The sequence below is a fragment of the Parasteatoda tepidariorum genome, chromosome 12 (assembly GCF_982258835.1).
Source record: "Parasteatoda tepidariorum strain Cologne lab strain chromosome 12, Ptep-v5.0, whole genome shotgun sequence".
Lineage (NCBI taxonomy): Eukaryota > Metazoa > Arthropoda > Arachnida > Araneae > Theridiidae > Parasteatoda > Parasteatoda tepidariorum.
In genome coordinates this window covers 46,946,808-46,971,912 of record NC_141766.1, presented here as the reverse complement: position 1 = coordinate 46,971,912, position 25,105 = coordinate 46,946,808, and the positions used below count along the sequence as shown (strand labels likewise).

The 25,105-nt window shown below is 31.2% G+C and overlaps 1 protein-coding gene across 1 annotated transcript in view; it reads left to right on the top strand.

Annotated features, from left to right (window-relative positions):
* The window catches only part of LOC107445274 (A disintegrin and metalloproteinase with thrombospondin motifs 9), a 267,380-nt gene that overhangs the window by 182,190 nt on the left and 60,085 nt on the right, over nucleotides 1-25,105 (top strand). Inside the window, exons 9-13 of the mRNA XM_087156047.1 lie at nucleotides 3,390-3,539; nucleotides 4,845-5,100; nucleotides 12,955-13,103; nucleotides 16,650-16,713; nucleotides 18,314-18,431. Of these exons, the coding sequence (XP_087012173.1) occupies nucleotides 3,390-3,539; nucleotides 4,845-5,100; nucleotides 12,955-13,103; nucleotides 16,650-16,713; nucleotides 18,314-18,431 (737 nt within the window). The remainder of the gene's footprint in view (nucleotides 1-3,389; nucleotides 3,540-4,844; nucleotides 5,101-12,954; nucleotides 13,104-16,649; nucleotides 16,714-18,313; nucleotides 18,432-25,105) is intronic.

Here is a 25,105-nt window from a genome sequence, read left to right as displayed (position 1 = left end):
TATTTCCGGCCTTGATTTTTCGCGCACGGACATTTCCGACTATGACTTTTTGCGCTCTTTCCTACATTTCCTTCCCTAGACTTTTTACGCTCTGATATTTCCCGCCCCAGACTTTTGTACTCGCGTACATTACTCTTCCTGGCATTTTATGTTCGGATATTTCACCAGTAGATTTTTGTTCGCTCATACATTTTTGTCCCAGACTTTTTGCGCACAGATATTTTCAGTCTTGACTTTTTGCGCACGGACATTTCCGACTATGACTTTTTGTTCTCCTTCCTACATTTCCTTCCCTAGACTTTTTACGCTCGGATATTTCCCTCCCTAGACTTCTGTACTCGCGTACATTACTCTTCCTAACATTTTATGCTTCGCCATTTCCCTCCCTGTCTTTCTACGCTCGAATAGTTCCCTTATTGGACTTTTCTTCCTCGGTGTAGGTAATAAGTTTAACTAACTGTGAATCATTTATATTTTTAAATTTTTCTTTTTAAAGTAATACTTACTCTAAATAAATTTGCTTTTTTTCTAACAAAATTTTGTTTAATAAATTTTTATTAATAAAATTTGCAAAAATTTCGAAGTACAAAAAAATTTGCTCTTCTTAGTAATTATAGATTTTTGGACAGATTTAAGCGTCCGATTTTTGATGTTTTGAACATCAAAAACATTTTTGTTTTTAGACAGATTAGAAACAATTTTTGAATCAAGAAGGTTCCAGATTAGTGTTGAACAATACTGTCTGGTTAATTTTGGTTAAAAAAGAACTGAACCTAAAAAAAAAATTCTAACAACTTGTGTTGATAATGTTTTTCGAACAAAAAAGTAGCTGATAAGAAATTTTTAACAATTTTTAAAGAATACTTAAATTCTTAAAGAAACAAAACTGCTTTTCCTCCATTTTAAACCTACATTTTGTTTTCAAAAAATATTTTTTCAAATAAAACTGGTTTAATATTTAAGAAAAAAGGTACAAATCTGTAAAATATTCCGCAAATTGTTTGATTGATAGATGTAATCTCTTTATTTACATTAATTATGTTTTTATTTGCTCGTATTATTTACACATTTATATTCAAGTCCTATCTACTTGCTTCGAGTTAGTCACCTTGCAACACTTTAAAGCAATTATCGTAAATCAATGTTTTAAAGGTGAAGAAAATCTTCCTATTTTAAGTGCTTATCTCTACTTTATTTAAATCTGTAAACAACTATTTTAGAGTCTAAATAATTTTTAATATTTCCTAATAACTGTAATTAAAAACGAGAATTATCTTTAGATTATGCATATCTTATCAGTGCTTCTAAATTAACTGGAACTACTTGGGTGGTTAATTTTTTGGCTGGATATTAAATGTTTTGATTGTTGTCAGTATAGAGTTTATAATCGGGAAGCATTTGGCGACGTAATTTAAAACAACTTGATGATCGCTGTACTTAGTGATTATCTCGAAGCACTTGATTCTGAAATTGATTAAAAAGCAATTTGTTTGCTTTAATGATCGTGTCATCCTTTAAATCATTATTTGTTCGATAAGATAATCTTCAACATAATCATGTATAATTTCTTTCTTACATGATGGCCTACCTTGTCAAGCAAGATACCACAAACTATCTTTGTTAGCAAAAGAAATAAAATGAATTGATAACTTAATGTAAATTTTTTTAACAGAAGAAATAGTTGATGTCTAAATACATGAATCTAGATTAAAAAAAAGAGATAAACAAAAGTGTATTATCATTAATTGAATCCAAAATGTATATTTTTTCTTGATTTTCAACCGTCAAAAGGGTGAGGACGTAGGAGGAAAAATGTAAATATGATTGGTATTTAATTTTAGAAAATTGCTAATAATCATTAGTAATCGTAATTTATAATTGATAATTTTCGAAACTGGAAGGAGAAATGTAATAGCATGTGGTATTAAAGAATTTAAATTGTTTTTTTTATTTTGAAAAAATTATATCAACACAATTCAACAAAACAGATTGGTATTATACCTCTGTTTTCGGAGTTTCGAAAAATGTCTCTGTTTTTGCTTTATTTACTTTAAAAGAATTTTTAAGCTTCGCAAAAATCAGTTTAAATGCAAATTACAGTTTAAACAAATTTTTAAAAATGTAGTCACAAACGATTGAATAATATTAAATTACGTACCCAAAACTACCGAGAATTTTAAGGATTTAATAAGTAATAACATTTATGCAAACGTTTGCAGAAATATATTTTACGAACAATGATTTGGATTTTTATAAATGTTAGTAAGGAACTGCACTGGGTTAAATCCAATAACTGACAAAAGTTTGAAATAATTACTTATGACTGCTTTTTTTGTTCAACAAGACAGGACAAGCGACGTTTTAACTTTCACCTTTTTATTTATTTATTGACTTTTTATAATTATTTATAACTAAGGCCCTGATTTTGATGACATTTCCATTTTTTGCATTTTTGGACATTTTTTGTCCTTTAGAGCATTTTTTTAGATTTATAGGGCATTTTTCTTTAAATTTTGGGGCGTATTTTGCATTTTAAAGCATTTTTTTAATTTTTTGTTAATTTTTTCTAATTTTTATTATTTTTTATAATGTTTTATTATTACACTGGCTTCCAAACAATGAAGAAAATCTCTAGGATATTAACAGGTAAAGCAACATCTTTTCAAATTGAAGAAGAATTGTCAGTAAGTGTGACCGTCCTTTACAAGTACGCACCAATAACATCAGTAGATGTTGAAAGAAGCTTCTCCTAGTATAAAAATTTACTTTCAGACAAGAGACGCTCGTTTACATTTCAAAATATTAAAAAAAATTTAATAATCCAATGTAGTTCTGATATTTAGTAATATTATGAGATGGAAGTTGTCATATTCATTAAAGTTTCTATACGAAATGAAAATGTTTTGGAGTCAATATATTTTCCTTTCTCTTTTTTATTTTGGGATATAAAACATATTTTTCAAACTTTAATGAACGTAGAACAAGTATTGCATTGCTTTATATTTTTTGAAACGAATCATAATAATTCTAAAGAGTAAAACATTGTTTTAGTTCAATATTTTTACTTCAATTTAAGCCATGTAATAAGGCATTTTTAGCGCAATTTTCGCATTTTAAGGGCATTTTTTGCACTTTTAAGGGCATTTTTTGCACTTTTAAGGGCATTTTTTGCACTTTTAAGGGCATTTTTTGCACTTTTTAAGGGCATTGAGATTTTTTAGGTCATCAAAATCCGGGCTCTATTTATAACTAAAAAAATTATAAAAATGAAAAAAAAATGAATTTTTTTAATTTTTAGAAATAAAACTAAGATTGTTATTCAAAAAAAAATTCCAATTTTTATAAAAACACAAATGTACTAAAATAATGTAAATGAAATTTGTTTCCAGGATGAGTTTACCACACGATGATGATCCGAAATGCTCTCGCTTTCATACCCACAAAAAGCAACTTCATGTAATGGCAAGAATGTTGGATTATAATAGCCATCCATGGAGTTGGTCTGAATGTAGTAGACATTACCTGACAACATTTTTTGAGTAAGTATTCTGTTTTTACATACTTTTCAAAATTTATAGAAATTATTTTACTTATGCAGGATATTTTTGAACAATGTTACAAATTCGGAAGGGAGGGACATACTACGCAATTCTCAAACTTCATGTTTACCCATAGCTAGAAATGTCATCGTATGCCGATAGTGCCTTTGGGCCAATACTGGCATTTATTTATCCGATTTATTTTTATTTTATGTTCGTGTCATGTTTTCTAATAATTATTGTATTCAATAGGTATACATGCGATATACGAGCTCGTAAAATTTGTGGAATCGTAAGTCCTGTGGTCGGTCACTGAGCAGTACCATGAATGCAGGGATCTGGATAAAATTTCCTTCCCCTTCAGATCTACGTTTAAATTGAGGATGTAGCCTCATGAATGAGGGTTGCAGCCATCTATTCGTGGGGTTCAGTGCTAAGACGTACTTTCACCCTTGCGATGCTCTCGGGTCAAACGAAAGGCGTACATTCCTGACTTAATTCGCAAAAGCCCAATAGCTAGAGAGCTTGGCTTGTTCTAAGTGTCATTAGAAACAATAACGTATTCAAACAGGCTCAGATATTACTAATTAAACGTAATTGGCTGGCATGGTTACAGAACTGACGTGCTCTGAAAGTTGAAATAATAAATGTGAAATAAAATAAAAGGTGAAAAATTTTACAATTAATTAAAAAAACTGGAAAATTAATGCAAAATTTTTTTAAACCAGTTGAAGTATGCAGTCTCCCTAACATACCACTATTCCCTGAATTCCGCCGTCTTGAATTCGATCCCTGACGGTCGAAAACTCCCGTGTCCGAAATGGTGACTGGTGCATGCTAAATCTGTCGGGGTCTCCAAGTCCTCCAAGCTCCCATAACAAATCAATACCTCTGGGGGTACTGGATCAGAGATTGATCGTGCTCTGGTTCAGGTCAAAATTATAATCTGTGGATGGATGGTGTGTGAATGTGTCCTTTCTGTAAAACGGAATGTGACATATGTTACCTCTGGATCATCATACTCAGGAATGTTTCCCATAGCCCATTGTGCAGCTCTAATGCGAAGTAAATAAAAATGTACGAGTATCGCTAATTAAAAGGTTTTTACCCGTAATATTTATTTATTTTTATTCTTATATGCTATCATTATGCTTGTGAGTTTGATTTTTTTTCCTAAATTACACACTAGACGTCAAATTCAGATGCAAGTTTAATTATGTTCCCAACTATAAGTTGAATTCTTGATTTTTGAAATAAAAACCGATGAAAATCAGCCTTTAACATGAAATTTTATTTTAATTCTAGCATTGGCTATGGACGATGTCTCACAGATAGTCCAGGACGTAACATGTTGCTATTAGATGACGAATTTCAACAACCACCAGGACAATTGTATCCACGAGATCGTCAATGTGAATTAGTATTTGGTCCTAAATCCAGGATTTGTCCTTATATGCCCGAATGTAAAAGATTATGGTGTACTTTGGATGATACTATGCAAGGAGGCTGTCGAACTCAGCATACACCTTGGGCTGATGGAACTCAATGCAGTGATACAAAGGTAAATTCTTTTTAATTAGTTCGTTAATTTTAACAGTTCTCAAAAGGCGGGAATATAACGCAGATCTAAACTTGAAGCTCTGACAACAATTAAGTTTAAATACAATTCACGATAACATTTTGAGAGTAAATTCATGATTCTATCTAGTATTAACATAAGCTTTCTATAAATGCTTTAAAAATTATTTTTCTAACTAAAAGGTGTCCAATCTAGTAGTCTCTATGTAACTTAAAAACATAATGGTCTAACAGCATGTTCCAATGCTATCGGTGCATTTTTATTGGCCGAAAAATTGCATGGTAAGGTCCAGTTTTCTCGCATTAATTTCCCTATTATTTGGTTATCATCAGCGTAAAATGAATAAACGTTCTAAAGGTATTATTTTTCTACAAATTTTTTTTTGTATCGCCGATTGAGGGGTCGGGATAGTAAGACATCGGACGCAATTTTGAGAGGTCGTGAGTTCGATCCCTGCGCCGATGACTCCCCTTGTACAAAAAGGTAACGGGTTTCATGCTAAACATATCCAAGTCACAAAATCCTCCGAGTTCCCATAACAAATCAAACCCTCTGGGGGTACTGGATCCATTCTATTCCAATAGCTTCCTTTGAGCTGTGGTGAAGCAGGGGCTAGAGGGTTTGCCTTCGAATGAGGTGAACCGGGTTCGAATCACAATGATGACTAGTCAAAACGAATTCCGCACCCAGCTCGCACCGACCACAGTGCTGCCAAAATATCCTCAATGAAAGACGGATCCTAGGTTAGAGTCTCCTTGCCGCCAGGCTATCCATGAGAGGTTTTCGTTGTTTTCCTGTCCGTGTAACGCAAATGCGGATTAGTTCCATCAAGAAAGCGAAATTTCTCCCAATACTTAATCCAGAAGCTCCCTTGTCTTCTAGATTGGGTTCAATATTACAAGGCTACTGAGCTGCAAATTTGCAGTCGTCAAATCAATTGTATTGGCTGTTCAACTATGGTTATGAAAATATAGTTTATATCAAAATTTCACTATTAAAGCTTCACTTTGAAGCTTCACTATTTCTTGTTTAACAGCATAATTGTGACAATGTGGTAAGCAATATGCACAAGCCAGCCTCACAACCTAACAACTTTTACCTAAACACAAATTTTTACCTATCGATCTACACTAAGTTAGATGGACTTCAAACAGCCACTCAGGTTCCAACCCTAGATCTTTACCACAGAAGTTAGTGTTTCAAGTCTCTGAGTCATCGAGGCTCAACACTATAAAAATATCTAAAATTTGTTTGAAATTTTACTGCATAAATAAAGATTATCTTTGTTTTATGCTCACTAACTTCACTCCGGCAAGATTCATAAATCCTTAATACTCATTAAAACTCTGCGCGTCATAGAGTTCGCATTCTTCAAGTTTTAATTTGCTGTTAATGATAGAATTTCTACTGTTAATGGTCGGTTACTTGTTGCCAAATGCACATCAGTCCTTCCTTCACTCCAAGATTGTCACTTAATACTTTCATCCACATGGCAAAATAAGTCATTGTACAGTTAAATAAGACTAAAATATATATTTCTTCTTTTTCACTTTTACTGATAAATTTTAAAAAAATTCATCTTTTCCTGATAATTGATAATCTGATCCTGATAATTTAATCTTTTCTTGATATATCATTATACAGTTAAAGGGACTAAAATACAAAAATAAATCATTGTACAGTTAAATAAGATGATCTTTTCCTGATAAATTTTTCTGAATATTTTATATAGATATCTCATCCTATACATCTCTACTATCTGACCCCTTTAAAGCACATCATACATCAAAGATTTGTGCTTGAAAAATATCCCCCAGTATTAAAATAAATAATCCCAAAAAAGTGGAAGAATGTATTTGTCAATAGAAGAACTTTTTTAGCTTTAAAAATTAGTGTGTCGTCTTGATGCTGTGGAATTTCGTTACATTCATAGGAAAGCTGATTCTCTTGTAACTGATATCATTTTCTCACGTCATCCATTTCGTCTAAAAATGTATTCTGTCCTGATTCTCCTCTTTCGATCAGCGTCGCTCCCCTTGACTACCGCGGTTTTCTCACTTAAAATCATTTTCTTTTTTTTTTTCGTTGACTGTGTTGTATTTCTCTTTTCATATAAAATCCTTTTGTTTTGAATTATGTCATCTTTTTTCACCTTAATTTTTCAAGTTAAAGTTTTGATAAGTATATCTCGCAGTTTTGTTCTACGCAATAAGTTTCACGCTTTCAAAATTGTTTATCATAATCCTTAATATTATAAAATCTTTTTTATACTATAAATTTAAACTATTTGGAGCGGACCGGTCTGTGTAGGGGGCAGGGAACTGTCCTTGCATCAGAAAGGTCCTGGGTTCGAATCCCGGGTAAGGCATTGGTGTTTCTTTCTCTCTCTCTCTCTGTGTGTTCTATGTCCTTTCTCCTTTGTGTGTGAATGTGACCCGCCCTATAAACGAGCTGTGGTTGTGAGAATGGCGTGGCAGAAGTCGAATTCCTGGCCATAGATGGCGCCACTGAAAAACAGGAACAAATCGCACTCCCACTGCCTAAACAGGCATACGACAAAGAAAAAACTATTTGGATTATTCATTTATTTATGGCTTTATGGATGGCAATGATCAAGTGTTCCTTGTGCTTGTTAAATATAGAAATGAGTCTGCAAACTAATCTGAAATTGATTTTGAACTCATCTATACAATTCTACTATCTAATTATCGAACAAGCCATTTCATGAAGCAATAAGAACTGATCTTGAAAAAAAATCCTGTTCTGCGCAGCAATTTTCATACATTCAGAAGTGTTTACCAAAATCCTAAAAGCAGGATCTTCACACTATAAATTTAAGATGTTTAGACTAATTATTCATTTATATCATAATGGAACTCAATAGGCAATGATCAAGTGTTTATTGTGCTTGTTAAGTGTGAAAAAAAGTCTGCAAACTTATGTGAAGTATTAATGATTTATGCAAAACTGTCCTTTTGAAGCTTATCAATTAGAAACGATGTCATCTCCTTATTAGTGTGTGGTCCTTAAAAAAAATTACTATGGATTAAAACTTACCCTAGAACTGGAACCTGTCAAAATCAGTTAAAGATATATGTCAGTTAACAATTAAACGAAGAAAAAAGACTAGATTGATTGTTAAAAAGTGGATAATCGATTCTTTGTTAATAACAATAGATGCGTAGGAGATTTTGCATAGAAAGTTTTTTATTTATTTCTTTGAGCTTAGTTGAAAAAAAGAAAAAGGCTAGCGGCTTTTCAAGGTCACAGAGAAGTGTCCTCTTTACCTTGACCTCGTTTTTCGCTAAACAGCTGATGAGGATGATTGCAGCAAGGCCGACTTTACAGGATGCACTCTAGATAAAAAGTTGTTACTTTCTTTCTCGATTACTTCTTTTTTAGAAAATAGTTAAGTAGTTTTTAAACTTGATTGATAATTTTGAAATTATTTTTTTTTTCTCGTGATTTGAAGGATGCTTAAGTAGACTGAAACAATTTGGAAATTGCTATTTACGAAGATCTTAATGCTTAATACCAAATTTATTCTAAATACTGCTTAGTTAAACACTTGTTTTTAATCGAGATAATTTAAACCATTTAATTTTATATTTATAATTTAAATTATTTTTTCTAATGAGAAAAAATTAAATCATAAAATTGATTAAATTATTTAACTATATTTTGTTAAACATTGCCTGTACGCACCGTGTCCTATTAAATTAAAAATGAGCTATTGATATTATTTTATGTCTCAGGTATATTTCATTAAAACTCTAAACAGAATGAAAATTTGATTTAAATAGGGTTAATCGAAGCTAAATCCAAAACTACTACTATTTTCACAGTAATAAAATTGGTTGAAAGCTTATTAAAAGAAAAATGTATTATTTATATCTTTTTAAGTAGAAATGCTATATTTTGATATAAACTTCAATTATTTAATGTATCTAAAATATTGCTTATTATAATTCTTTTCTGTAACTATACTTATTTACTATAACTGTAGTTATTTAGTAAATCGTAATTATGACGATTAATCTTGTTTATTAATATATTTTTTGTTGATTTATTTTGTTGCTTAAATTAAGTCCGTTTCGGAAAGACATTTTTTTCTCTTTTTATTTAATAATTTAGTAGTACGAGTAGTTATAATATCTGTGCTACGAGTGGATTAAAACGAAGAAAATATTTCTATTTTTGTTGTAACTGAAACGAAATAAGTCAGGGAGATGATTTTATAACTGTCGTTGATCAGCTGACCTAATTTTGGGTTTACGACTTCTAATGTTCAACCCCATACCCTTGTAATTTTGAACCCAATTCAGAAGACAAGGGAACTCCTGTATCAAGTATTGGGAGAAATTTGCCTTCACGGAGGACTTTTTGATTAAACTTAACCGCATTTACGTTACATGTAGAGGAAAACCTCGCACTCTTAGCCAGACGGCAAAGAGACTTATTATCCGTCTACCACTGAGGATATTTTGTGGCAGCTCTGTGGTCGGTGAGAGCCAGGTGTGGAATTCGTATCGACCAGCCATTACTGGGATTCGAACCCGGTTCACCTCGTTGGAAGGCGAAAGCTCTTTTCTCTGAGCCACCACGGCTCTCAATGAATTAATTTAATTTTATAACAGTCGTTGAAGAGTCGACCAATTTTGTGGGTTTACGACTACTAATATTCAACCCCATACCCTTGTAATTTTGAACCCAATCCAGAAGACAAGGGAACATCTTGTATCGAGTATTGGGAGAAGTTTGCCTTTATGGAGGACTTTTTGATGGAACTTACCCGCATTTGCGTTACATGGAGAGGAAGACCACGATGACCTCCCACGGTTAGCCTAATGGCAAGGGGACTCCAACCCATGATCCGTTTACCAACGAGGATATTTTACATCAGCACTGTGGTCGGTGCGAGCCAGGTGCGGAATTCGTAACTATCAGTCGTCACTGGGATTCAGACCCAGTTCACCTCATTGGAAAGCGAACGCTCTATCCCCTGAGCCACCACAGCTCTCAGGGATTGATTGACGGGAAAAAGAGCACCGAAAGAAAAAACCAGAGGAAAAAAGCTCCAGAAAAAAAGCACCTCATTAATTATGAAATTGAGACGACTGATTCTTTCCGGGCTGTTGAACCCGAAATAGATGTAATTAAATAATTATTTGAATGTAATTAGATATTTCTTTGAAATTTAATTAATGTATGAGGATTTAATTAAGATTTAAAGAAAGGAACCTTCCCCGTTCTTTAAAAAAATTAATTAGATCTCTTCAGCAGTTTTAAAATTCTTCCAAATTTCACCAACTACACTTGTATTGTGATATCATAATAAACAAATAATACTTATTTCATTTTTTAAAAATTTTATTAAAGTGAAATATTTAATTATTTTTGTTAATATTTTTAACTATTCATAAAATTTACCCTCTGAGAGACTGCTGTTAATTTATAACAACACAACTATACATTATATAATTGTATTTACTATTTAAAAAATATAAACTATTAAAAGTTGCGTTCTACGAACTTCAAAGTAAGTTTTGCATTTTAATTTCTTCTTAAAAAAATATCTAAGATCGAATGACCATTTAATAGCATAAAATTCGGGCTTAACGGTCCGAATTGAATCGGGCGTTGCGTTTATTCTCGTATAATAATTAAAGAGGTGTTTTTTTTTTCTGGTTCTGTTCTTTCCGAAGTTCAGAGATTGGTGCGATGGATGTTTAATGCAAAAGTAGTACGTCCCACATTTATTATTATTATTACTATTTTTTAATAATTTTTTTTTGTGAAATTTTTTTTTCTCCATTTAAATGCACTAGAGAAACGTGATTTTTATTTTTATTTTTTCTCTTCATTAGACCTTCATTTACTCTTTATCTCCACGTAGATCTATCAATATCTCTTTTTAAATCTTCCTTCGTTCTTTCTTTTTTTCTCATTAGGTTTTCTTTTTCGTATCACTTAAGACCTTTATTTATTTAGTTTCATTTTTAGAAGGTAGTTAAAATTTCAATTGACGATACATTTTCATTATGCATGTACACGATTTATACTTCTTTTCTCATGCTTCACTATAATTATGAGATCTAGTTGAAATTTTAGCTCTCTAGATTATCAGAATATTGTCAAAATTTTGATTTGTTAGGAATTCTTCTTCTAATGGCATGACAGACTTTTGTGAGCGAGAACCTTCCCTAGAACCTTCCTTCATTTTGTTGTTTTCTTTGTGAATGTTCTGCTGTTAGTAATTATTAGGATTTTGATTTTTAGAATAGTACTTAGGATTTGGATTTTTAGGAAAGTACTTAGGATTTTGAGTTTTGGGATAGTACTTAGGATTTTGATTTTTAGGATAGTACTTAGGATTTTGATTTTTAGGATAGTACTTAGGATTTTGATTCTTAGGATAGTACTTAGAATTTCGATTTTTAGGATAGTACTTAGGATTTTGATTTTTAGGATAGTAATTTTTAGGATTGAAGTCACAGTCAAACCATCTAATCTTAGTCCTAAATCTAATTCTAGTTCCCATTGGTTTGTAATTGAAGATCTTATATGTCAAGGATGTCAATGGACTGATCGCAAAGACACAGCTCTCAGTAGAACACCGAAATCAAGCATCACTGGCTGCGCGGTCATTAAGCGGGTGGGTGACCACTTTAATCAGTCTGCGTTGGAACCGAGAGTGTGAGGTGTCAATCCGAGGTAAACTGTTCTACCGTAAAGTGGCAGACTTCGCGCGCGCAGGTCGTCTGGCTACCAAATCAGGGGAGCCATCCCTTCTGCAGAGGATCAGAATTACGAGGGCAAGTCTTCGGATCATCCTCAGAGAAGTTTCCCAGACCGTCGCCAATAACTCATTGTGCTGCTCTAGTGCGACGTAAATAAAGTACATACCTACCATTAGATAGATGTGACTGACAAGCTTTAAGCAACTTATTTTGATGTGTTTTCTTATATCAGCTTCCTTGATTAGCTTATATAGTTGAAAATTGGGCCGTTGTCTTCATAAGCTATCCACATTTCTCGATGCTTTTTGCTTAAAAACAGCAAGCAGGTCTGTTTGTAATTTAGTTAGACTATGTTTTGGATCCAGACTATATAAGACAGGTTATGCCATAATGCAGGCTTAATAATTGTCTTTTATAGTATTATTTTTGTTCGTCTTTTAATTAATTTTGACTTTAAAAATGTTCTTAAGCCGTGAAGGCATTGAATTGCTGTTATAATGCCTATCTTTATTTCTGCTTTTGAAAAACTCTATTTGGAGATAAAATCACAATTTCTGTTTGTAGTGGTCAAAAAACGATTTCGATTTTATATTTCTATCCCATAAAAATTCCAAAGCACTTTAGGTAGTCAGAAAGTGGTTAAAATATTGAATTGAAGATTTTCTCCTTTCGAACAATGAATCTGGGAAACGATATATTTTAAAAAATCCCAAACTAAAATAGCTTATTTTTTCGGTAGGGATCAAATAATACTTTAGTACCTCCATTATACTTTTCACTAATATTGATTTATTTTTATGTAACTTTAAATGACATTTATATTTTATGATACTAACACAGATGCTATTAATCAAAATTGTTTATTGATCATAGAACTAAGTCTATTTAATCAAAACGCTATACTTTGCATTAAATACCATTAAAAAGAAATTAAAGATAGAATATTGCACTCCCCTTTTAATCGAATAACCCATTTAATTGCATAGATTTGACTGGAACTGATGGTTCAAACACAAAAGCGAGTTAAGTAAGTGAAGGAAAATGTAACAATAAATGGACTCAGTTGTTTTATTAATTTTATTCATTTTTTTTCCAGCGATGTTTTCAAGGGGAATGTACCAGATACCGGCCAGCAGGTTTCACTCCTGTTGATGGCCAATGGGGAAAATGGAAACCTTATGGAAAATGTTCCCGAACGTGTGGGGGAGGCATTCAACAAGCATTCAGAGAATGTGATTCACCTAAGTAAGTTTTGTTTTTGTTCCATTTATTGCGATTTTATTGGTTTTAATTTCACACTACGCGTACAAAAAGTTAAAATAAAGCATTCTCACAACAGCCCATTGTAGGCTTGAAGCTTCTGACTCTACAATTTTCAAACTAACGATATCATGACATCAATGTGAATGGATTGGCATTGCGCACCAGCCTCCTTAACTTCCTTGACAAAGTGACACCCATTGACACTAAGTGTTGTTTTAGCCACTAAACATTTGTGGTTCATTTATAAATAAATTTTTATAAATATTTTTTCGAATAATTTATCAACAAGCCACCTCTATCATTCGAATGGTAGTGGTGGTTTGTTGATACAGCCATAGGTTGGCTTGTTGATACGAATTCTGCTTCCGGCCTGCTGTTGTTGTTGTTAATTTACGTCGCACTAGAGCTGCACAATGGGCTATTGGCGACGGTCTGGGAAACATCCCGGAGGATGATCCGAAGACATGCCATCACAATTTTGATCCTCTGCGGAGGGGATGGCACCCCCGCTTTGGTAACCCGACGACCTGCAAGCGAAGTCGACCACATTATGGTAGAAGAGTTTAACACAGACCAATACCACCCACCCTCGGTCCCTTCGCAGACAAATCCAAGTGGTCACCACCCGCACACTGACCGCAGCCAGTGATGCTTGACTTCGGTGATCTGCTGGGAACCGTGTCTTATCGATCAGTCCACTGCGGGACTCTTCCGGCTTGCTGCGACCAGCAGTGCTGAAATATTCTCGGTGGTAGCCAGATCATGGGTTAGAATCCCTTTGCCGTTGGGCTCACAATGCGAGATTTTCATGGTTCTCCTCTCTATGTAACGCAAATGTGAATTAGATTCCTAAAAAAATCCGCCAGGAAGGCTGATTTGACCCAATGCTTAATTCAGAAGTTCCTTTGTCTTTTGGATTGTGTTCGAATTTATAAGGCTTCATAGTTGAGCATTGACGCTCGTAAACTTAAAAGCAGGTTGGCTGTTCAACGCCACTTATAAAATGAAAATACATTTCTATCATGAAATTAGTTGCAGACGCTTGCCATGTTATTTGGGGCTCAAAAGACAGAAAATGTCCTGAAAGTTTTTTTTCTGGTTAACTTATTTATTTAGAATAGAATTCTATGAAACTTCTAGACAAATTTGGTTAGCGGTGGCCAGATTCGGAAGATTTTTATTCCTGTTATTATAGAGATAAAACTCAATAGTTGACAATTGAGGTCAACTGAAATGATTGATCAGCTTGACAGGTTGTACTGCATACCCGGTTTTATCTGACTAGATTTAATAAAACCGAGAATACTGTTATACTTCCAAAAACTATTCACCTTCCGAAGTGTAGTTTTTTTTAAATATTTAATAAGGTTTATTCTTGGAACCAAACGGCTAATTTTTCATTCAAATGTAAGCAGTTTTATTCACTTAGCCGTTTAGGAAAATAAGAGAAAACTTAAGGACTCAGTTTTTTCCAACTTTTACCCTATCCGCCAGTGTAAAACGCACTAATGAAGAAATAAGTTTAAACGATCAAGTAGAATGATGTTATCGTAAATATTTTTGAAGTAGATTTTGTTTTTATGTGTGCAGTTTGGTTAAATTACGGAAGTAGCAACGTTATATTTCAATTTTGCTTATGATATTTTTATCTGTTAATAATATTTGCTGTGTTCCGCAACCCACGTAACATTTTCAAATAGCATATCGTTTTCTAGTCTTCTTATATAATGCTTTATTTTAATAAATTTTCATTTAGAATTGCTTATTCTAGATGAAGACATAGCTTTATTCTAGACACAGCTCAAAATGCGTATCTCAGAAAATGAACATTGCATTTTTTTCAAACTTTTTAAAAAATGCCCTTACAGAGAACTAAATAGTGAATCAAAATAAATTCGCAATAATCTGTCATCAATTTGCATAAATCTTTCAAAAGATTTTGTTTAACTTAGATTTTTTTAACGACTTTAAAAGCCAATAGTTTTTTTTTTTTTTTTTTTTTTTTTTTTTTGCAGGTCCTATATATTTATAAAGTTGTTTGTAAATTTAAGAGCAAGAATTTTGATTTTTTAATGCCACAATATTGCTTAGAGATCTGAATAAGAAGAAATCGCCTTAAAATTTACATCTGTAATATACCTAGTTAGCCCAACCCTGATATCCAGAACTTATCTCCGTAATTATTATGCTTAGTATTTGAAAAAGCAAACAAAATTTCTAGTTAATCAAGAACAAGTTATGGGCAACAAACAAGATATTCCAGTTTTTTTTCGAGGAAAAAAAAGCATTCCTCAGAAAAAATTATGATCACAAAATGCAGATTCGTATTCATCCCAAAAAAACATACATTTACAAGAAATAGAAACTATCAGCCAAATTTTACCAGGAAACGTTCATTTTAGCGCTCTTTCGAACTTCTTCTATTTCAGAAAAAAAAAACAAGCAGTTATAAGTTTGGAAACCTTACAGTTAATATCACTTTTTGCTTATTAAACATAACCTCAAGAAAATTAAATAATGGCAGAAAATGTATGACTTTTACCTAGAAATACGCAGCATAAAAGAAATTTAGAGCATAAATACAATAAAATATATTTCTTAAAAATTAAATCAATAAAATCCCGTTAAGTATTTTTAATTATTTTAATTACTACACAAAGACGATATCTTTTCATTCTTAGCACTTTTTACACATTGTGGGATGGCAATGGGAGACAGGGATCAAAAAGGGAACTTCAAATATATTAATTAATTAGTGCAGACGAGAATCTACAAAAATGTACATTCTCTGAATGGACATAAATTTTTTTCGATGGATTTGGATTTTTGATTATAGAAATATGAAGGAGATTGTCGCCAATGGTCCACTGGAAATACTGTCCCAATAATTTAATTAGGCGAGTGGTCAAAGTTTTGGCCCTCATGTTATTGTTAAAAAATGTTAATTTCACTTTCTACGTATTTCGCTATAAGCTATCGAAGTTTTTAAGCAATTCGAAAAAAATGGCAGACAAATTTAAACTCATATATCTACAGATAAGTCGTCGCAAAAATTTTTTAGTTATTTTTAATTTTCATTTTATGTACTAAAAACCAACAAAAAAAATGTTTCGAATTTTTAAATCATTTTAACTATACAATTTTAATAGAAAAAAAATGCAAAATTTGAACGAAACTAGTCGAAAACTTTATATAAACCTTTTTAAAACAAACATTTTAAAAAACTTTAACGTTTTAGACTAACTGTCGAAATATCAAAAAAAATTATTAAAATATATCTTAAAGTTAGATTAAAAAATCTAAATATAAAAGACAACGTTTGTTGACTTTCAATTCCGTTTAATTGAGTATTACAAAAGATGACTCTGTAATTTAATCCCTTGATCTCTATGGGAAGGTTAAATAAATGCCGTGTGGTATTATTTACTTTGGTGGGAAAAAATAAAAACTGAAAAAAATTCCAGTTTATTTCCCAGTTTAAAACGAAAAAAAATTCCATTTCCAATTTATTTATTCATTTATTTTTAGGCCGGCGAATGGAGGTCGCTATTGTACTGGAATCAGAGTAAAGTATAAGTCTTGTAACACTCAGGTAAGTTTTTTTTTTCTTGAAATTTTCTGATGAAACTTATAAATTTTTAAGAAGCGAGAAAAAAATGAAATCCTGCTTTATAAGAAGAAATTTACTTGATGTTTAAGATGAATTTTTAAAAGCTTAAGATTTTGCGTTTTTCATTTATAACTTGATATGATATATAAAGGACCAGCCCTGATGCTTAGCTTATTAAGATAGAGGAATTGTTTTATTTATTTATTTTTTATGAGAAAACGCATACTCATGATAATAACTGCTTTCCAAATTAAAAAGGTAAGCAATAAGCGTAATAAAAAGGTCTAAAACATTTTAAAATCTATTTATTATCTATTAATTAAGTTAGTCCAAAACGTATGAAAATGGTCAAATATCTTATACGCATCCGATCTAAAAATCTAAAAATATTCAAATGAAATATTTTCAACAAAAGCATTTAATAATACAAAATTTGACGCCTCAAACTCAGTCCCTGGGATAGGGGAAATCGTAACCCCCAGTTTTAATTGCAGATTTGGATTCTGCAGAAAAAGCACACATTTTAGTTTATATCTGGTATTGCAATCGAAAATTTAAAATGAGGTCAAAATTTTTTGAAATTGAAATACCTCAATTAATACATGTTTAATGTAAATAATGAAAAAATAAAATAAAAAATTTCGTGTTTGGTAATTTTGACAGCAAACTCATCCCTCTAAACAAAACTTAGCCCAACCCCATTCTAGTCTGGTATTAGGTTTTGTTTCATAAGTTATCTTTTTTTAAGTATCAAACACGACTATTTTTATTTTTACACTCTCTCTTGTATTTTTCGAGATCTCTATTTTAAGCAATTTTACCGCATTTTTCATCTTTTGATTACAACGCCACCTGATAACTAAAATACTAACTGCTGCAAGCCGTGTTTAGGTATTTTTTTTTCCCAGGAGATACCATACCTGCAATAAAAAGTGAGGGTTCATGCTTCAGATTTTAAAGTTTTCCTTCACCACACCCCTATGCGTAAGTTTGGGGGTCAAGTAAGGTATAGTTGAATGCATTTTTTAAAAATAATTTTTGTTCATTTTTGATCAGATGCTTAAATCTCGATATTTTATACCATTCCCATTCTTTTTGGACACCCTGCACGCAAATTAGTTTAGAGAGTTTTAACTTTTTGTTTGAGAGAGAATGTTATTTTCTTATCTATTTTATTTCTACAGTTGCGCTTTTCTCCGTCATTCCTTTCACCTGAAATAAATTAATACATTTTAATTATTAAATCTAACTGCATAAAGTATGTTTATATATAACTCCCTACTTTTTGTTATTATTATTTATTATTATTATGATTATTATTATAATTATGATTATTAGTATAATTATTATTACTATTATTATAATTACTATTATTGTTACTATTATTATTATGATTATTATTATTATTACTACGATTATTATTATTATTATTATTATTATTATTTTTATTATTATTATTATAATTATTATTATTATAATTATTATTATTATAATTATTATTATAATAATAATAATTATTATTATTATTATAATTATTATTATTATTATTATTATAATTATTATTATTTGTTGCTATTATTAGGAATGTCCTCCTCGAAGTAAGGATTTCAGAGAAGAGCAATGTGCTGAGTTCAATGGTCGAGTCCTGGATTTACCTGGTTTACCTCGATCTGTCCTATGGGTACCTCAATATTCCGGAAGTAAGCAAAAAATTCTTATAATTATATATAATTATCAGTTAATATCTTTTAGTGTTGTCTGGGCGAAGTTACTTATAAAATTTTCTATGACAAAAGGAGTACGAATGTTTTTCAAGCATCAACGCGACAGATTTTTCATTATAATCTTATTACACTATGCAGGATGTTCTCAATTGATCACTTTTACCATAACCTTTGTCAAAAATGTTTATTACTATATATTGTATTATATATCGCTATATAGTGTTTGAAAGGACAAAAACTTATTAACGATGTTGAAAATCTCTTCTTAAAAGACAATTTTTTTCAAAAATCTAAAAAAAATGAATAATACTAAACAACCGTTCTTATATCTCATTCTAATCGGCAGATAGATGACCTTGTATTTTTCTTGATTCGAAAAATGATTTCGATATCTACCATCAGTTCATTTTTGTCTAAATTTTATTTTACAACCGGTGTTGTACGGCTATCCGGTACCGGTAACCGGTGTTGTACGGCGGTGTTGTACGGTGTTGTACGGAATTGTACGACTATCAATGTACAATTCCGTAGCCTTGTAATTTCGAACCCAATCCAGAAGACAAGAAACACTTGGATCAAGCATCGGGACACACTAGCCTTCGTGGAGGACTTTTCGATGGAATAAACCCACATTTGCGTTACATTTATAGGATAACAACGAAAACCTCTCATGGTTAACCCGATGGCAAGGGGATTCAAACTCATGAGCCCTCTACCACTGACGATATTTTACATCAGCACTGTGGGTCGCTGCGAGCTGGAAGCAGAATTCGTAGCAGCCAGCCACCTCTACGCTTCGAACCTCAGTCACCTGTTTGGAAGGCGAACGCTCAATCCCTTAAACCACTGCGGCTCACCATTTCATTTGGGAAAATAAAATTTTAAAAAAATTGAAGAATGTTTCCTATTTTTCCTCTCTTTTGACAGTTTAGATCGGTCAGAAGGTAAGATGATTCTAAACTAAAAGCTCTGATAACTCTGATTAAGTTTAAATTTAATTCACAGTAAAATTTTTAGAGGCAATATTTTAATTTTATCTAATTATAGCAAATTATTGCGTATGAAGTTTTCGTAAGTACCTCAATTATTATTTTTCATGCAAAAGGGGACGTTGGTCATTCATGATGTTAACTAACTTACTTTAACACTAAAGCAGTCTTTATTTTTTATTTTTCTTGGATATTGCTGAATCGTTTAAAATAGAATTAAGTTTCAATCGCATGATTACTCGGTAATATCTCTAACAAATAGCAGCACTAGATAAGCTATATTTTACTGAGTGTGAGAATTATCAAAAAAGTAAGTTTGTATTTGATGCCTATTCAAGTTTTATAATTGAAACTGCGCCACTATTTGAGCAAAAAATAGATTAACTACTTTAAACTTATTTATCCGTCTTTAAAATAATTTCTAAATACTTTTAAGTATTTTCTTTTTATGAAATATTTTTGTTAACAAAAATGCTATTTTCTTACTCGCAAAATAGTGATTAGTTCAAATCACGCAATGATTACAGCGTTGATAGTTTTTATCTTAAATTGATTAAGCTAACTTGGGATCCTGAAATAAAATTTTACTGGTGATATTTTTTTAACTAGAAAAGTAATCTGCATAAAAAGGTAATATTTAGTTTACATAACATTAATAGTAGAATTCAAGTTTAGCAGTAGTTATCATTACTGTTACATCTTTTCGAAAGGTACATTTATAGACGGAGGCAAAACTTTCTCAAAAAACTAAGTATTCAAATCAGTCACCATTCTTTTTCAGCAAAAAATGTCTACGCCCACGTAAGAGTTATATCAAATTGAAATCATTATTACACAAGAGGGGTGAAAAACCTACTACGTTCGTGAGCATTTCTTAACCCTTTAGCGCAGGTGGTGTCTCTTTTATATATTTTTTCAGACTCTCTAATTGCTAGCTCTAATTATATTTTGGTATTTTTTAATTATAAAAAACACTGTAATGGTTACTAAAAAAATCTGCTAGATTATCGGATTTATATTTGAGCTAAAATATAAAATACAAAAAAAGTAGTTTGAATAAAAAAAAAAAAAATTCATATTAAAAAAGTTATCAATAATTGATATTGTAAATTAAAGTCATTTCTATGATGAATAACTATTTTTCTTAAATCTAAATAAATACAAATAAGAGCAAATTTGAAAAATTATTGTTTGAAAGTGAGCCGTGTTTGTAAGACTTTACCTTTACCGCAGGTAAAAGACACCGGTGTTTCATACTGTCTTTCATAATCATAAAATATTTAAAAAAAATATAATATTTTCCACTTAATTTGACCTAAATTAGTTCAAAATTATGAAAAAAGCGTGAAAACATCATAACTTTATTTTCATTTGAATAAATGGGTAATTGAATATCCGATAGGCCATATTGCCTTCAGATAAATCATCTACGAACTAACTCTAAAAATAAACAAAGTAACAAAAAAAATGTTTGATTAAAAGTATTCTGCTACGCCATCGACTGGGAAAAAAAGTCTAATTTCAAAAAAAAAAAAAAAAAAAAAAAAAAGGATTAACTTGCTTATTTCACATTTGCATGCATTAACTTTAATTATGGATCTTCCACATTTTTTATCTGTAACACCCTCTTCTAAATAGATGAGCCGGCACCTTTTTGTACCTTCGAAAACTAGCACTATAAATTCCTTGGCACGAACTAAAAAATAACAGTGATGAGATGTATAAATATTACTAGCCATGTATTAAAGTTAGTCACGATCTGGACTCAATCACCTGCAGTTTCACCTTTTACCCCAATCCTTATGAAGATCTCCACTATTTATCTAAATAACCCTTTAAGACTTTTTTTTCCCTTGTGGATGACTCACTGTAGATTGGAAAAAGAATTCAATAACTTATTTCATTACTGACTTTTAGGCTAGAAAAACGTCTACCTGCTGTATTTTAAATTAGGCATTAAAAGAAGCAAATTGTTAAATCTACAGTTGGCAGGTATATATATAAAGAAAAGCAAGAAAATTGAGAAAATTAATAAGTTTCATTTACTGTGCACAAGCTGCAAGTATATGGAGCAGATAAAATAAGTTAAAAGAATAGAGAAAATATGGAAAATAATGTAACAAAGATTAATGAAAAGAGAGGAAGAAAAATTATGAAAATAAAATATTTAAAAAAAATTATTAAAAAAAATTATTGGACAGCCGGAAAACAAAATAAAAAAAAAATCTCGTCATCATCTCGCACGATTATATCCGCAAAAAATAGTGCTTTCAAATATTGTACTAATATGGCCAAAGCAAAATATATCAATACATTAGTATGAGGAGTACTCAAACAAATTGAAATAAAAATAGAACACATTTAGTAAAAAATATACGAAATAAAACATATTGAGCAAAAAACAGTAAGCAAAACGTTAGAAAAATACAAAACAAAACACAAAATGCGATCTATGAAGCTAGTAGTGAATTCAAATGAACTTACACATACCGGAATCGTTCAAAAATGATATTTAATATTTTTTTTCAAATAAAATTTTTACTTTCAAATATTTTTAAAAATATTTAATTTAAATAATCTTTTTTCTTCTTTTTCCATTATTCTTTATTATATTATTTTCCATGTTTTCTCCACATTTTCAACACACACTCATACATACGAGGGTTGTAAATTAAATAGTGGCAACTTAACCTTTAAACTCACAGAAGGACGGGCATGCGCAAATTAGATATGGGAGCTGTGAGGTGGGGCTGTTGTCGATGTGTAGAGTGCAAAAAGAAGTCGATTAGCTTAGAAGGGTAGTTGTTGTGTGGCGTTAAAGTGAGGAGTTTCGTTTCCATCGCTCTAAAGCATGTTTTCAAAGGGTGATCAGCGGTCGTGGCTTACAATCGAGGTTGCCCGTGGCAAAAATGCAACAGAATGCTATCGAGGATTAGTGGAAGCCTTTGGAGCAAATGCTTTACCATATAGGACAGTAGCACGATGGATTCAAGCATCTCGTCTTTTTTCGTCATTAAGCCTTTTCACAACATGCTTTAGAGCGATGGAAACGAAACTCCTCACTTTAACGCCACGCAACAACTACCATTCTAAGCAAATCGACTGTTTTTTGCACTCTACACATCGACAACAGCCCCACCTCACCGCACCCATACCCTATTTACGCATGCGCGCCCTTTTGTGAGTTTCAAGGTTAAGTTGCCACTATTTAATTTACAACCCTCGTATATATATATTCATCGAAAAAACTGCTGTCCGGGGAAAATTTTGTACATTATCTTCTATCCAGGGTGAATTATATCAAATAATAAACTTTCAAAAACAAATAATAAACTTGATAAAACTTTCCCCTGGACGATGAATTATAACAAATAATTCACTGTTCAGGGGAAAGATTTATCAAATATTCATCAGTTATTAAATTCTTTAATTTTTCTCACAAATACCAGATTTTTACACGTGGTTGATTAAAAATTATCTGATGCCGTAGAATTTTCACTATTAAGAAGCAATATTAATGATTACAAGGGCCCACATTGAAAATAACTATTAAATAGTGTAGACGATAATCTAAGTTAGAAGTTGTACACAAATAACTTACTTTTTCTAAATATACGGATTTTTTTCGTTGAATTCTGATTTCTGACCCTGCAAATTGTGAAGTAGCAACAATTTGATAATTTGTGCACTCATTTATTAAACTCGATTACCAAAAGATTTCAATAAAAAGTTATTCTTTAATACGAATTCAAATTTTCAATAATTTTCGAAGCGTTTTTACATCTTCTTTTTAAGGAGTAATTCTAAAATAAAAAATCTCAAATTTGAAAGCAAAAAATTAAATAGCTTCTGAGAATAGAATTTTAAATATTATTAATTAAACTGTTTAAGAATTCGCCGCTTGAATTTTATTCGAATTTTAATTTTTAGCTGTTTTAACTTTAACGTATTGTGTGTTTACAATTCTGTGATTACAATATGATTGAAATAGTTATTAAAATTGATTATTAAAAAAAGATTTTTTTTTATTTCGTATGAATGCAACAGAACCCTTCAAAATAGTTTGAATACTACCGAATTTAGTGGAAACTGCAAAATATTAAGTTACGAACAGCTGAATTTAAAATTCTATTGCTTCTGCAATATTTTCCAGAAAAATATTTCTGCCTATTCATAAGTTTCATCAAGATGACTTACCTACAAAAGTTTTCTCTGAAATCTGACTTCCATAAAACATAGAGATGAAGGCATATGGCTTCGGCATTTAAAACTTTTAATCAATCATATTTCTTTAAAAAAACTTTTTTATAGTGCTTGTAGAAGAGTCTCTAAGTACTAATACACTAAATTCAAATAATAAAATATTTTTTTTGCCGTAAAATCGCCAGCAAAGTTATCGGAATCGAAATTCGATTTTTTAATGGTGCTCGTTAATTCTGTTTGGTCACAAAGTCCTCCATGTTCCCATAACAAATAATACCACTGGGGGTACTGAATTGTAAATTGATCGTTCTCTAGCTCAGGTCAAAATTTCGATCTGTGAATGAATGAATGGATGTATGAATGGGTTCGCCCTATAAACGGGTGTGACGTATGGGTGCAGCTAAAGTCGAATTCTTGGCCATAGATGGCGCCACTACAAAGCAAGAACAATCGCACCCTTTTGCCTTAATGGACTATGACAACAACAACAACATCAAAATTCGATTACCTTTTTAGAATTTATCATTGTCACTGAAAAGTTCGATCGATGCGAGTAGATCCAATTAATATTTTATGCAAATATACTATTGCTTAGCAAATGCATATAATTTTTAAAAAAATCTTAAAGTATTATTTTTTTAAGTGATAAAATTCTACCAAATAATGTCCAATATATTGGATGCTGGGTTTCTAGCGGATATCAATAATTTCACAAACACCTGACACCGGTACCCAATTTCTTTAACATTTATATTTATTACTGTATGTTTATTAGCTGTAAAATGAACTAAATCTTACCAGATCTCTTATTTAAAACGCAAATATTAAGTAAGATTATTTAGTGTGAAAGGTAATTGTAATCGTATAGTTATTAACTGTAAAATGAACTAAACCTTACTAGATCTCTTATTTAAAACGCAAATATTAAACAAGACTATTTAGTGTGAAAGGTAATTGTAATCGTATTGTTATTAACTGTAAAATGAACTAAACCTTACCAGATCTCTTATTTAAAACGCAAATATTAAACAAGACTATTTAGTGTGAAAGCTAATTGTGATCATATAATTATCAATTGTAGAATGAACTAAACCTTACCAGATCTCTTATTTAAAACGCAAAAGTTAAATAAGTGTGAAATGCAAAACAAGTTTTAAGAAAAATGGAAAAATTTTCCCTCATTTATTTCAAAATGGGTTAGTTTTCTATTCCGCTGAAAGTTTCTCTTTTGTAATTCATCAAATTCATTTACATTTCTAACAGCGAAATTAATCTGTGAAAAAATTAGCATAATCATTATTCTGCTACGTCATTGCCGATTTTTTATTACCATTCTTGAAAACCATTTAAGCTTCAATATTTAATTTGTTTTACTTGATTTTCTTTTTTTATATCACTATTCAATTACTATTTCAAAAGCGAACTGCTTTTAATTACAATAGCTAATTTTATGCTAAC